The 14,042-nt window shown below is 43.0% G+C and overlaps 1 protein-coding gene across 1 annotated transcript; it reads right to left on the reverse strand.

Annotated features, from left to right (window-relative positions):
• Window positions 1-11,802: 11,802 nt before the first annotated feature.
• On the reverse strand, window positions 11,803-12,938 carry LOC119356612. The gene is made up of 2 exons (XM_037623599.1): window positions 12,495-12,938; window positions 11,803-12,334 (listed from the first exon to the last, which is right to left on the reverse strand). Exons 1-2 carry the CDS (start codon window positions 12,921-12,923, stop codon window positions 12,230-12,232), a joined length of 534 nt encoding a protein of 177 aa, XP_037479496.1. The 5' UTR covers window positions 12,924-12,938; the 3' UTR covers window positions 11,803-12,229.
• Between the last annotated feature and the right edge of the window lie 1,104 nt (window positions 12,939-14,042).

A 14,042-nucleotide genomic window follows, 5' to 3' on the forward strand; every position in this document is an offset into this window, starting at 1 on the left:
TGCGTCACCGTGTCAGTGAGGAGGACGCACACATCCGTCGCTACTTGTTTGCATTGGAGCACAGGTTCTCCAATACCTGGTAGGTTCTCCAGGGATCTCAATGGAGCTACGATCCTGTGATGGTTCCTTCTCTGTGGGTGTCCACCGCCCGCGCCGATACCCTTCATGTGCTAGGGTTTTAGTTGTATTAGTGATGTTATATGTATGACACTATTCGGAATGTATTAGTGATAATATTCGATGATGTACGGACGCATGAGATGATTTACTTTTGCTTATTGAATGCATGCTAATTTGAGTCCTATAAGATATTTTGAAATGTATATCTTGTGTTGCTCAAATAGGATATGTGCTTGCCCAAGTGGCCGGTCATGTTTGCAGGTTACACCTTCGAGTGGCCTATGTTTTGCCGGAGTGTTGATTCATTTCCGTTCCGACAAATTTCAGGCGCTCGATATGTCCTATTTTAGCAAAGGTCATGCCGGATTTTTCCGTGAATTTTGGCATGACTTGTGCCAAAATATGTAGGAAATATCGAGCGCCCCGGATTTGTGTGTTGAGTATCCTGGTAGTTGTCTTCGATCGATTTTCAATTAATGTTTTAACTATGAACATAGGAAATGTCTGACGACGAAAAGGATTTCGGTATTTGCAAATACTGCGAAGACGAGCGCGGCCTGTGCGACGGAATCTTCCTAGATGATGATAGGTGCTTCAGCATCAAGCTGGACGAGAACTTCGAAGTGGATACAGTAAGTCACAACGACAAGTCTTTTTTCGTAATTAAGCATGACATTTGCTTCATTTGCTTCAACTTATAATTTAAGCATGACATTAAGCATGACAAGTCCTTTTTTACTATTCTACTAGCGTATCCCCTGCCATGCAAGAGTTTTTGTATTGGATAAGATAGGTTTCAGTCGTACTATGGAGGAAAAGAAAGTTTACTTGAAGACCAAGCATGGTTATATTTTCCACGCAAAATTATACAATTCAGACGACTACACCTATTTTGGATGCAAAACATGGCGAGCACTATGCAAGACTTATGCATTTGAGCCTGATATGGCTATCACCTTTGATATTTGTTCGGAAGATTATATTGAAGGTAATACCGACATCTGGGTCGATTTGCATATGCCTCCAGTTATACCACTATGTAAGTTTCTCAACCATATTTATGTCTTTGATATTGTTTATTCAAAAATAGTTGACAACTAATTTGTATTGTCAGCTTATTTCGGTGCTAGCAAACATGTCCAGCGCTTGGTAGACAGGATCTACTACTGTCCCGAGGCTGAACTAAATTGCGATGAGCTAAGTCCTTATGTTTAATGGCTTGAGGATCTTGATACTGTCAAGACAAATTTTCTTCCTGCATTTAGAAATGTTAGTACTGAAAACGTGCGACCAATAGTGTTCGTAATGAACTACGGTCACATCTATTTAGTAAGGATGGTAAGATTTTTACTATTTGTCCTCAGTGCATCTTTTTCGTACATTATTTTTGAAGCTAAACTTCATTGCTAAGTATGTTACCATACGATGTTCTTCAACAGGGACTCCCAATGAATGTTGTGCCTTATGGGATCGATACTAAAGGTACCATGAGTATTATTAGTTTACGGCCAAGATATCCTACAGATTACTTTAGTGCATTCAAGATTAGCGACAGATGCTTAATAGTGCAAGACTGGACCAAATGTGTGATGGAGAAGCGCAGAGAAGTACTAGGGGGCAGCAAACAGATGCGCTACCCACGATTAGGAGACAGGTTCATCTGCATGCTCCAACTTGATCAAGGAGGAGAGCTACACATATTTTATGTTATTTTACCTAAGAGAGAGAGCAGCAGGAGTGATTAGCTAGCTAGAAATGAGTTTGAGGATGATGATGTGCTACACTATTACTATGATGATAACATAGCTAGTGTTGGTGGTAATGACTATGATGATTATTATTAGCTAGTGTTAGTGGTGATTAAATAAATATTGTTGGTGGTAATGACTATGATGATGATTAAATAGCTTGTGCTGGCGGATTAGATTCAAGTGGAGGCAACATGCGGTGCACATAGAAAGTACTACTAGTCCAGACTAGATCAAGTTTGGATTAGTAGTATACTTTTGACATGCACCACATATTGCCTCCACTTGAACCTAATCCACCTTCATTTGCCACACTGTTATGGACATAATGATGTAAACCTCATAACTGGTATTGTACCAATATTTGTACGATGGCGCATAAATACACTAAAAATAAAAAAATAGAAAAAGAATACTAGTAGTGATGGAGAGAAAACACGCTGCCAGTAGTTACATTAGCAGTAGCGTGGGAGTGAACAAACGCTGCAGCTATTTGTCCTAACAATAGCGCGTGCGAGCACGCGTTACGCTAAGCAATAGCTGTAGCGCCTTATTAGTAGCGCGCCTACCTACGCTACTAGTGAGCACAAAACCAGCGCTACTGCTAGGGTTTTCCCTAGTAGTGTAGTTCTACTAGGAAAGGGGCAACCCTTGGAGACACAACAATTGATCTCTTGGATCTTTTAGCCGTGTGCGGTGCCCCTCTCCACCATAGTCCACCTCGATAATATTGTAGCAGTGCTTAGGCAAAGCCCTGCAACAGTAGAACATCAACATCATCACCACGCCGTCGTGCCGACGGAACTCTCCCTCAAAGCTCGGCTGGATCGAAGTACGAGGGACATCATCGAGTTGAACGTGTGCAGAACTCGGAGGTGTCGTGCGTTCGATACTTGATCGGTCGGATCATGAAGACGTACGACTACATCAACTGTGTTGTGCTAACGCTTTCGCTTTCGGTCTACGAGGGTACGTGGACACACTCTTCCCTCTCGTCGCTATGCATCACCATGATCTTGCGTGTGCGTAGGAATTTTTTTGAAATTACTACGTTCCCCAACAGTGGCATCCGAGCCAGGTTTTATGCGTAGATGTTATATGCACGAGCACAATTGAGTTGTGGGCGATACAAGTCATACTGCTTACCAGCATATCGCACTTTGGTTCGGCGGTATTGTTGGATGAAGCGGCCTGGACCGACATTATGCATACGCTTACGCGAGACTGGTTCTACCGACGTGTTTTGCACATAGGTGGCTGGTGGGTGTCAGTTTCTCCAACTTTAGTTGAACCGAGTGTAGCTACGCCCGGTCCTTGAGAAGGTTAAAACAACACTAACTTGACGAACTATCGTTGTGGTTTTGATGCGTAGGTAAGAATGGTTCTTGCTCAGCCCGTAGCAGCCACGTAAAACTTGCAACAACAAAAGTAGAGGACATCTAACTTGTTTTTGCAGGGCATGTTGTGATGTGATATGGTCAAGGCATGATGCTAAATTTTATTGTATGAGATGATCATGTTTTGTAACCGAGTTATCGGTAACTGGCAGGAGCCATATGGTTGTCGCTTTATTGTATGCAATGCAAATGCCCTATAATGCTTTACTTTATCACTAAGCGGTAGCGATAGTCGTAGAAGCAATAGTTGGTGAGACAACAACGATGCTACGATGGATATCAAGGTGTCGCGCCGGTGACAATGGTGATCATGATGGTGCTTCGGAGATGGAGATCACAAGCACAAGATGATGATGGCCATATCATATCACTTATATTGATTGCATGTGATGTTTATCTTTTATGCATCTTATTTTGCTTTGATTGACGGTAGCATTATAAGATGATCTCTCACTAAATTTCAAGATAAAAGTGTTCTCCATGAGTATGCATCGTTGCCAAAGTTCGTCGTGCCCAGACACCACGTGATGATCGGGTGTGATAAGCTCTACGTCCATCTACAACGGGTGCAAGCCAGTTTTGCACACGCAGAATACTCAGGTTAAACTTGACGAGCCTAGCATATGTATATATGGCCTCGGAACACTGGAGACCGAAAGGTCGAGCGTGAATCATATAGTAGATATGATCAACATAGTGATGTTCACCATTGAAAACTACTCCATCTCACGTGATGGTCGGACATGGTTTAGTTGATTTGGATCACGTGATCACTTAGATGATTAGAGGGATGTCTATCTAAGTGGAAGTTCTTAAGTAATTTGATTAATTGAACTTTAATTTATCATGAACCTAGTCCTGGTAGTATTAGCATATCTATGTTGTAGATCAATAGCTCGCATTTAGCTCCCCTATTTTATTTTTGATATGTTCCTAGAGAAAAACTAAGTTGAAAGATGTTAGTAGCAATGATGCGGATTGGATCCGTGATCTGAGGATTATCCTCATTGCTGCACAGAAGAATTATGTCCTTGATGCATCGCTAGGTGACAGACCTATTGCAGGAGCAAATGCAGACGTTATGAACATTCGGCTAGCTCAATATGATGACTGCTTGATAGCTTAGTGCACCATGCTTAACAACTTAGAATCGGGACTTGAAAGAGGTTTTGAACGTCATGGACCATATGAGATGTTCCAGGAGTTGATGTTAATATTTCAAGAAAATACCCGAGTTGAGAGATATGAAGTCTCCAACAAAGTTCTATAGCTAAAATATGGAGGAGAATAGCTCAAGCAGTGAGCATGTGCTCGGATTGTCTGGGTACTACAATCGCTTGAATCAAGTGGGAGTTAATCTTCCAGATAAAATAGTGATTGACAGAATTCTCTAGTCACCATCACCAAGTTAGTAGAACTTCGTGATGAACTATAGTATGCAAGGGATGATGTGAACAATTCCCGAGCTTTTCATGATGATGAAATCGATGAAGGTAGAAATCAATAAAGAGCATCAAGTGTTGATGATTAACAAGACCACTAGTTTTAAGAAAAGGGCAAAGGGAAAGAAAGGGAACTTTAAGAAGAACGGCAAGCAAGTTGCTGCTCAAGTGAAGAAGCCCAAGTCTGGACCTAAGCATGAGACAAAGTGCTTCTACTGCAAATGGACTGGTCACCGGAAGCGGAAATGCCCTGAATATTTAGTGAATAAGAAGGATGGCAAAGTGAACAAGGGTATATTTGATATACAGGTTATTGATGTGTACCTTACTAGTATTTATAGTAGCTCCTAGGTATTTGATACTTGTTCGATTGCTAAAAATTAGTAACTCGAAACAGGAGTTACAGAATAAATAGAGACTAGTTAAGGCTGAAGTGACGATGTGTGTTGGAAGTGGTTCCAAGATTGATATGATCATCATCGCACACTCCCTATACTTTCGGGATTAGTGTTAAACCTAAATAAATGTTATTTGGCATTTGCGTTGAGCATGAATATGATTTGATCATGTTTATTGCAATACAGTTATTCATTTAAAATCAAAGAATAATTGTTGTTCTGTTCACATGAATAAAACCTTCGATGGCCATACACCCAATGAAAATAGTTTGTTCGATCTCGATCGTAGTAATACGCATATTCATAATATTGATGCCAAAAGATGCAAAGTTGATAATGATAGTGCAACTTATTTGTGGCACTGCCGTTTAGGTCATATCGGTGTAAAGCGCATGAAGAAAACCCATGCTGATGGGCTTTTGGAATCACTTGATTATGAATCAGTTGATGCTTGCGAACCATGCCTCATGGGTAAGATGACTAAGACTCCGTTCTCCGGAACAATGGAGCGAGCAACAGACTTGTTGGAAATAATACATACTGATGTATGCAGTCCGATGAGTGTTGAGGCTCGCGGCGGGTATCGTTATTTTTCTGACCTTCACGAATGATTTGAGAAGATATGGGTATATCTACTTGAAGAAACATAAGTCTAAAACATTTGAAAAGTTCAAAGAATTTCAGAGTGAAGTGGAAAATCATCGTAACAAGAAAATAAAGTTTCTACGATCTGATCGCAGAGGCGAATATTTGAGTTACGAGTTTGGCCTTCAATTAAAACAATGTGGAATAGTTTCACAAACTCATGCAACCTAGAACACCACGGTGTAATGGTGTGTCCGAACGTCATAACCATACTTTATTTGATATAGTGCAATTTATGATGTCTCTTACCGATTTACCACTATCGTTTTGGGGTTATGCATTAGAGACAGCTGCATTCACATTAAAAAGGGCACCATCTAAATCCGCTGAGACGACACCGTATGAACTATGGTTTAGCAAGAGACCTAAGCTGTCGTTTCTTAAAGTTTGGGGTTGCGATGCTTATGTGAAAAGTTTCATCTTGATAAGCTCAAACCCAAGTCGGAGAAGTGCGTCTTCATAGGATACCCAAAAGTAACTATTGGGTACACCTTCTATCACAGATTCGAAAGGCAAAATATTTGTTGCTGAGAATGGATCCTTTCTAGAGAAGGAGTTTCTCTCAAAAGAAGTGAGTGGGAGGAAAGTAGAACTTGATTAGGTAACTGTACCTGCTCCCTTATTGGAAAGTAGTTCATCACTGAAATCGGTTTCTATGACTCCTACACCAATTAGTGAGGAAGCTAATGATGATGATCATGTAACTTCAGATCAAGTTACTACCGAACCTCGTAGGTCAACCAGAGTGAGATCCGCACCAGAGTGGTACGGTAATCCTGTTCTGGAGGTCATGTTAATTGACCATGACGAACCTACGAACTATGAGGAAGCGATGATGAGCCCAGATTCCGCGAAATGGATTGAGGCCATGAAATCTGAGATGGGGACCATGTATGAGAACAAAGTATGGACTTTGGTTGACTTGCCTGATGATCGGCAAGCCATAGAAAATAAATGGATCTTCAAGAGGAAGACGGACGCTGATAGTAGTGTTACTATCTACAAAGCTAGACTTGTCGAAAAAGGTTTTGACAAAGTTGAAGGTGTTGACTATGATGAGATTTTCTCACTCATAGCGATGCTTAAGTCTGTCCGAATCATGTTAGCAAATTGCCACATTTTATGAAATCTGGCAAAATGGATGTCAAAACTAGATTCCTTAATGGATTTCTTAAGAAGAGTTGCATATGATGCAACCAGAAGGTTTTGTCGATCCTAAAGGTGCCAACAAAATGTGCAAGCTCCATCGATCCATCTATGAACTGGTGCAAACATCTCAGAGTTGGAATATACGCTTTGATGAGTTGATCAAAGCATATAGTTTTATACAGACTTGTGGCGAAGCCTGTATTTACAAGAACGTGAGTGGGAGCACTACAACATTTCTGATAAATATATGTGAATGACATATTGTTGATCGGAAATAATGTAGAATTTTATGGAAAGCATAAAGGAGTATTTGAAAGGCGTTTTTTCAAATAAAGACCTCGGTGAAGCTACTTACATATTGAGCATCAACATCTATAGAGATAGATCAAGACGATTGATAAGTTTTTTCAATGAGTACATACCTTGACAATATTTTGAAGTAGCTCAAAATGGAACAGTCAAAGAAAGAGTTCTTACCTGTGTTACAAGGTGTGAAATTGAGTAAGACTCAAAGCCCGACCACGGCAGAAGATAGAAAGAGAATGAAAGTCATTCCCTATGCCTCAGTCATAGTTTCTATAAAGTATGCCATGCTGTGTACCAGATCTATTGTATGCCCTACATTGTGTTTAGCAAGGGAGTACAATAGTGATCTAGGAGTAGATCACCGGACAGTGGTCAAAATTATCCTTAGTGGAATAAGGATATCTTTCTCGATTATGGAGGTGACAAAAGGTTTGTCGTAAAGGGTTACGTCGATGCAAATTTTGACACTGATCCAGATGACTCTAAGTCTCAATCTGGATACATTTTGAAAGTGGGAGCAATTCGCTAGAGTAGCTCTGTGCATAGCATTGTTGACATAGAAATTTGCAGAATACATACGGATCTGAATGTGGCAGACCCGTAGACTAAACTTCTCTCACAAGCAAAACATGATCACACCTTAGTACTCTTTGGGTGTTAATCACATAGCGATGTGAACTAGATTATTGACTCTAGTAAACCCTTTGGGTGTTGGTCACATGACGATGTGAACTATGGGTGTTAATCACATGGTGACGTGAATTATTGAGGTTAAATCACATGGCGATGTGAACTAGATTATTGACTCTAGTGCAAGTGGAAGACTGAAGGAAATATGCCCTAGAGGCAATAATAAAGTTATTATTTATTTCCTTATTTCATGATAAATGTTTATTATTCATGCTAGAATTGTATTAACCGGAAACATGGTACATGTGTGAATACATAGACAAACAGAATGTCACTAGTATGTCTCTACTTGACTAGCTCGTTGATCAAAGATGGTTATGTTTCCTAACCATAGACATGAGTTTTCATTTGATTAACGGTATCACATCATTAGGAGAATGATGTGATTGACTTGACCCATTCTGTTAGCTTAGCACTTGATCGTTTAGTATGTTGCTATTGCTTTCTTCATGACTTATACATGTTCCTATGACTATGAGATTATGCAACTCCCGTTTAACGGAGGAACACTTTGTGTGCTACCAAACGTCACAACATAACTGGGTGATTATAAAGGTGATCTACAGGTGTCTTCAAAGGTACTTGTTGGGTTGGCGTATTTCGAGATTAGGATTTGTCACTCCGATTGTCGGAGAGGTATATCTGGGCCCACTCGGTAATGCACATCACTATAAGCCTTGCAAGCATTGTAACTAATGAGTTAGTTGCGGGATGATGTATTACGGAATGAGTAAAGAGACTTGCCGGTAACAAGATTGAACTAGGTATTGAGATACCGACAATCGAATCTCGGGCAAGTAACATACCGATGACAAAGGGAACAACGTATGTTGTTATGCGGTTTGACCGATAAAGATCTTCGTAGAATATGTATGACCATCCGGGTTCCGCTATTGGTTATTGACCGGAGACGTGTCTCGGTCATGTCTACATAGTTCTCGAACCCGTAGGGTCCGCACGCTTAAATTTCGATGATGGTTATATTATGAGTTTTTGTGTTTTGATGTACCGAAGGTAGTTCGGAGTCCCGGATGAGATCGGAGACATGACGAGGAGTCTCGAAATGGTCAAGACGTAAAGATCGATATATTGGACGACTATATTCGGACATCGGAAAGGATCCGAGTGATTCGGGTATTTTTCAGAGTACCGGAGAGTTACAGGAATTCGCCGGGGAGTAGATGGGCCTTATTGGGCTTTAGGGGAAAGAGAGAGGAGAGGTTGCACGCCCCTCCCCCCAAGGCCTAGTCCGAATTGGACTAGGAAGAGGGGTGGCGCCCCCTCCTTCCTTCTCTTCTCTTTTCCCTTTCCTTCTCTCCTACTCCTATTACTTGGAAGGGCTCCTAATTCTACTAGGAAAGGGGGAATCCTACTCCCGGTGGGAGTAGAACTCCCCTAAGGCGCGCCATAGAGAGGGTCGGCCCTCTCCCTCCTCCACTCCTTTATATACAGGGAGAGGGGCACCTCTTGGAGACACAACAATTGATCTCTTGGATCTTTTAGCCGTGTGCGGTGCCCCTCTCCACCATAGTCCACCTCAATAATATTGTTGCAGTGCTTAGGCAAAGCCCTGCAACAATAGAACATCAACATCGTCACCACGCCGTCGTGGTGACGGAACTCTCCCTCAAAGCTCGGCTTGATCGGAGTTCGAGGGACGTCGTCGAGTTGAACTTGTGCAGAACTCGGAGGTGTCGTGCGTTCGGTACTTGATCGGTCGGATCGTGTTGACGTACGACTACATCAACTGCATTGTACTAACGCTTCCGCTTTCGGTCTACGAGGGTACGTGGACACTCTCTCCCCTCTCGTTGCTATGCATCACCATGATCTGCGTGTGCGTAGGAATTTTTTTGAAATTACTATGTTCCCCAACAAGAATCAAGCAACAACTTTTTAGCAGCACCTGGACACAAAATAACAAATCCTTGCACTCAACACGGACAAGGGGTTGTTAATCCCTTGGGGGTTAATTGCAAGCCTTGCAAATGCTGGAGAATGCTGGAGCATGTGTTGATATCATTGTGAGAACCAGCCATGCCGAAGAAAGAGTGTATTGTCCAAAGATTTTGCGAAGGCATCGCTTGTAGTATGACAGTGCAACCTTTCACATGACCCTTGTACTACCCCTGCCAAGAAGTTCTTTCAGTTCTAGTGCATACAATCTATGTTGCCAAGCATTCCTAGAAAAGCCTCTACCTGCATTGATTGCCAACAACTGGGTTGTATCTGCGACATTTGATTCTCTCGGATACTCAGGGCCAAACACTGCCACCACGACCTTGCAGAACATGTACATTCATTTGAGACATGTGGACTCACTTATGCGAACGTACTCATCCACAAGATCACCAAGAATTCCTGTATATATAGTCATCTAATCCTTTCGGAATGTTTACTTTGGGACCATTTTTACCTCTTAATTATAGGTATGCAGGACATCATCTGCTTTTATTTTGCTATATAGATGAACTGTTGTCAGCCCCATAATATCCATCAGAATTAATGCTCCTCTTAGATAGCTTTCTTGGTAAACCTAACATGTCTGTTCACAAAGTATATTTAGGCACTAATAACCTGGATGACGATTTATGGCCATCGGGTGCCACACACCCCTATATGAAAAGGCACTAAAAACATATTAGGAAAATTTAAAAATATATAAAATTTTGAGATATGAAACCTAAGTGTCGGTTGTACGCATGTGTTCAGTTTCTTGGGGAATGGGTGTGTGATAATGCCAGTAAAAAAGACAAAAAAAATTCTATGTGTAGAAAAAGAAACTGAATGTAACGTACGTCAGACCTTAATTCCTACGCCGCAGATACCACGGGCACTCATTTCCCACGAAAATGAACACGGGTGTACAACGGGCACTCAGGTTTCATATCCCAAAATTTCAGAATTTTTTGAAATTTCCTGATATTTTTTAATGCTATTTTCATGTAGGGGTGTGTGGCACCCGAGAGATGCAATGCATTTTTCCCATTAACGGATAAGGATTTGTGGCTCTCGGGTGCCACACACCCCTATATGAAAAGGCATTAAAAAAACATATTAAGAAAATTCAAAAAAATCTGAAATTTTGAGATATGAAACCTGAGTGCCCGTTGTACACCCGTGTTCATTTTCATGGAAAATGGGTGCCCGTGGTATTTTTTGTTCACCCTGAAATTGTGTATTCAAACTGTAGAGCACGTGTGATATCCTGGAAACAGCCTCCACAGCTCGGTCACATGTTGTAGTTCTCACTTTGAAGTGGACACAACTACCTTCTAATGTCCTGTTGTTAGGTACCAAAGTTGGTCACGGGATGAGTTATATTCAATGCTTAGTTTCTTCCATAGATTAATCTTGAGTTCTCGTGTGATTTTATTCATGGGTTGTGACTCATAATATTTTGTATTGGATCAGTGTGTGAACTGAGAGGGAGACAAATCCTATGATGGTGAGTAGAGTTGTGTTACTACATTATAATTCCACATTTATTCCCTCTTAAGATTATAATTTGAACTAAAACCACGACGAGTAATTTGGAACGAAGGTAGTACGTAATATGATACTCGCTTCGTCCGAAAATACTTGTTATCAAAATGGACAAGAATGGATGTATCTAGAACTATCTTTTTATTCATTTTGATAACAAGTATTTCCAATACACGAATTCTACTTGTGGTAGAAGACGAAAACAAGTCAAGATGAGCCGGAGATAGTTAGCCAAATCTGCAAGGAAAAATGGACGGTAAGGAAGGAGCCACATCATACGAGCACGTACCACCACTCTCCTTGCTTTAAAACTAGTTCTAATTTGGCGAGGCATAATCAGCATAATCATTACCATACATCCAGGGGCTCCATCTACTAACTTTACCCCAAAAGCCATGGACAGGATGCGGTGCAAAGATTGAGCCATGTGATATGTGTGCAGCAAAGAGGGGAAAAGGACAATTCCGGAAGGAGGCCAACCACAAGCAGCGACAGCAGGCCTACCACTACCATACATGAGAATGGCAAGTTTGGAGCTGAAATCATGCCATCAATCATCTCATATCATACTATCATGCTTGCATAACAGATCGGGTGAAGAAGCAAATGCTAGCACAAGTACATACGCTCACCATATCACATGCCCGCTTGAAGGTTCCGATTCAATCGCATCACTCAACAACAATAGGACGATAATCGTCAGGAAAGAAAGAAAAACCTCAATTTGTCCTAGTAGCAAAAATCTGGCGGCGCGTTGGCCGCCAATCGCCGAATTAATAGGGTAGCAGCCAGCCTCTCCCCGCGAATCGCACAAAGAAGACGACTGGAAAGAATCCCCGGGGGAATTTTCAGCGGTGCGCCGTGACGAGCGTCTCGATGAAGCGCAGCCCGTCGAACCGCGGCGCGAACTTGTCGTCCCGGCTGCCGCTCCCCCCGCTCGACGCCGGGGATTCCTGCGGAAAGCAGAGCGCGTAAGAAGAGAGCAGTTTCAAATTTGAAGAAGCCGTCCGTCGTGATCCCAAATCAAAATCAAGACCGGATTGCTATCGTAGGAGGAGATTCTTCGGGAGGGAGGGGGGGATTGGGGGAGAAGGAGGAGGCCGTGATCCGTACCCGCTGGCGGAGGAGGAACTCGTCGCATCTGCCGACGGCGACGGCGACGGCGGCGGCGGGCTCCGTGGGGGCGCAGTCGCAGGCGAGGAGCTCGGCGACGGAGGCCACGGCGACGGCGGCCGCGGAGGCGACGGCGGCGGCGACGCCCCACATCATCGTCGATCCAGCAGCCGCTTTCCCCTCCTCCTGGCTGGTGGGGACGGGATTCTTTGCTTGGGCAGGGCAGGCTGGAATGGAGGTGACGGCTAGCCGCGTAGCATTTTTTATAGTCTGTCTGCGGCCGGACTTGAGCGCGGAATTTAACGGGATTGAAATGTTGGTGCCGTGTCCGGGAAAGGCCCGCGCGGCGCGGTCGACGCGGGCGGCGGCGGGAGAACGGACGGACGGACGGGGTGTGGATTTCGCTGGCGGATGGGCCCGCTTTGCCATTAGCGAGGTGTCCGGAAATTTTTGGCGCGCGGATGAACAAACGCGCAGCACCGAGTCGGACGACGCGCTGGTCGGCGTGAGCGCGAGCCAGGAACAAGTCAGAGACGACGGCCAGACGGGGACTGCGGCGTCGCTACGCTGAGGCGAGGCAAAGGGTTGACGAGTGCGGGAGATGGTCGTCGGTGCCCGGGAGGGTGTGGAGATAGACGGAAGGCCGGAACCGGAGGTGGCTGTTCTGACGTCAGCGAGCGGGTCGACCAAAAAAAAAACAAGACCACTCAGGACTAGCCCTTGCAAGTATATTTTTATTTTTATAGAAGAAAACTCTAAGCACCAACAGGCCGCTTAGGACTCGAACCCGGGTGGGCCAGCTCACTCCTTGTGATCCTAGTCAACAGGGTGACAACCTATTCTCGATCGACAAGAACGGGGCGGAGGTCAACGGCTTGTATGACGTGTCGAATTTTCTCATCTGTGTGATTAATAGCTTGCCCCTCTGTTGGATGGGCGTGTGGATGTCGCTGGTAACAAATTTGTAAGATGAAATGGACAAATTTAACGACAATATACTAAAGGGCCATCTACTCCTTTTTATAAATAAAATACAACTCTAGTCCTTGTAATCCTAGCTTTCTAAAGCACAAACAAGAATGAACCATGACATGGGGACCATACTTTTCAAAGTACAATCGCAATTTGCTCAAGGGAACACAAGTTCCCTTCTTTCTCGTTTAATATAGTTTATTCAAACCATTGCATGAGAATTGCATGCGAATATTATAGAAGAAAGAGATACAAAGTTTTACAAAACAAGGACGACCCAACAAGTAAAAAAGACAACATGGACAAAAGAAGGCGAAAAGCTAACACAAAAGCGACCCTATGCGAACAATGACCTCAGGCATTTAGCGCCGACTTTAGACCACTTGAGTGTGTCACATTTGGTTTTGTCTAAGATATAGTCAGTGGAGCTAGCTTTGTTATCAAAAAACCAGCTATTACGCCCGCCCCAAATTGTCCAAGCCACAAGAAGGCACTCGTCTTAACCGTCATCCACCAGGATAAAATGGGAACTACGTACTGGAGTGGTATTAGGAAGGCCGATCTATTTCAAAGTTG

Source organism: Triticum dicoccoides, chromosome 2A, assembly GCF_002162155.2.
Source record: "Triticum dicoccoides isolate Atlit2015 ecotype Zavitan chromosome 2A, WEW_v2.0, whole genome shotgun sequence".
Taxonomy (NCBI): domain Eukaryota; kingdom Viridiplantae; phylum Streptophyta; class Magnoliopsida; order Poales; family Poaceae; genus Triticum; species Triticum dicoccoides.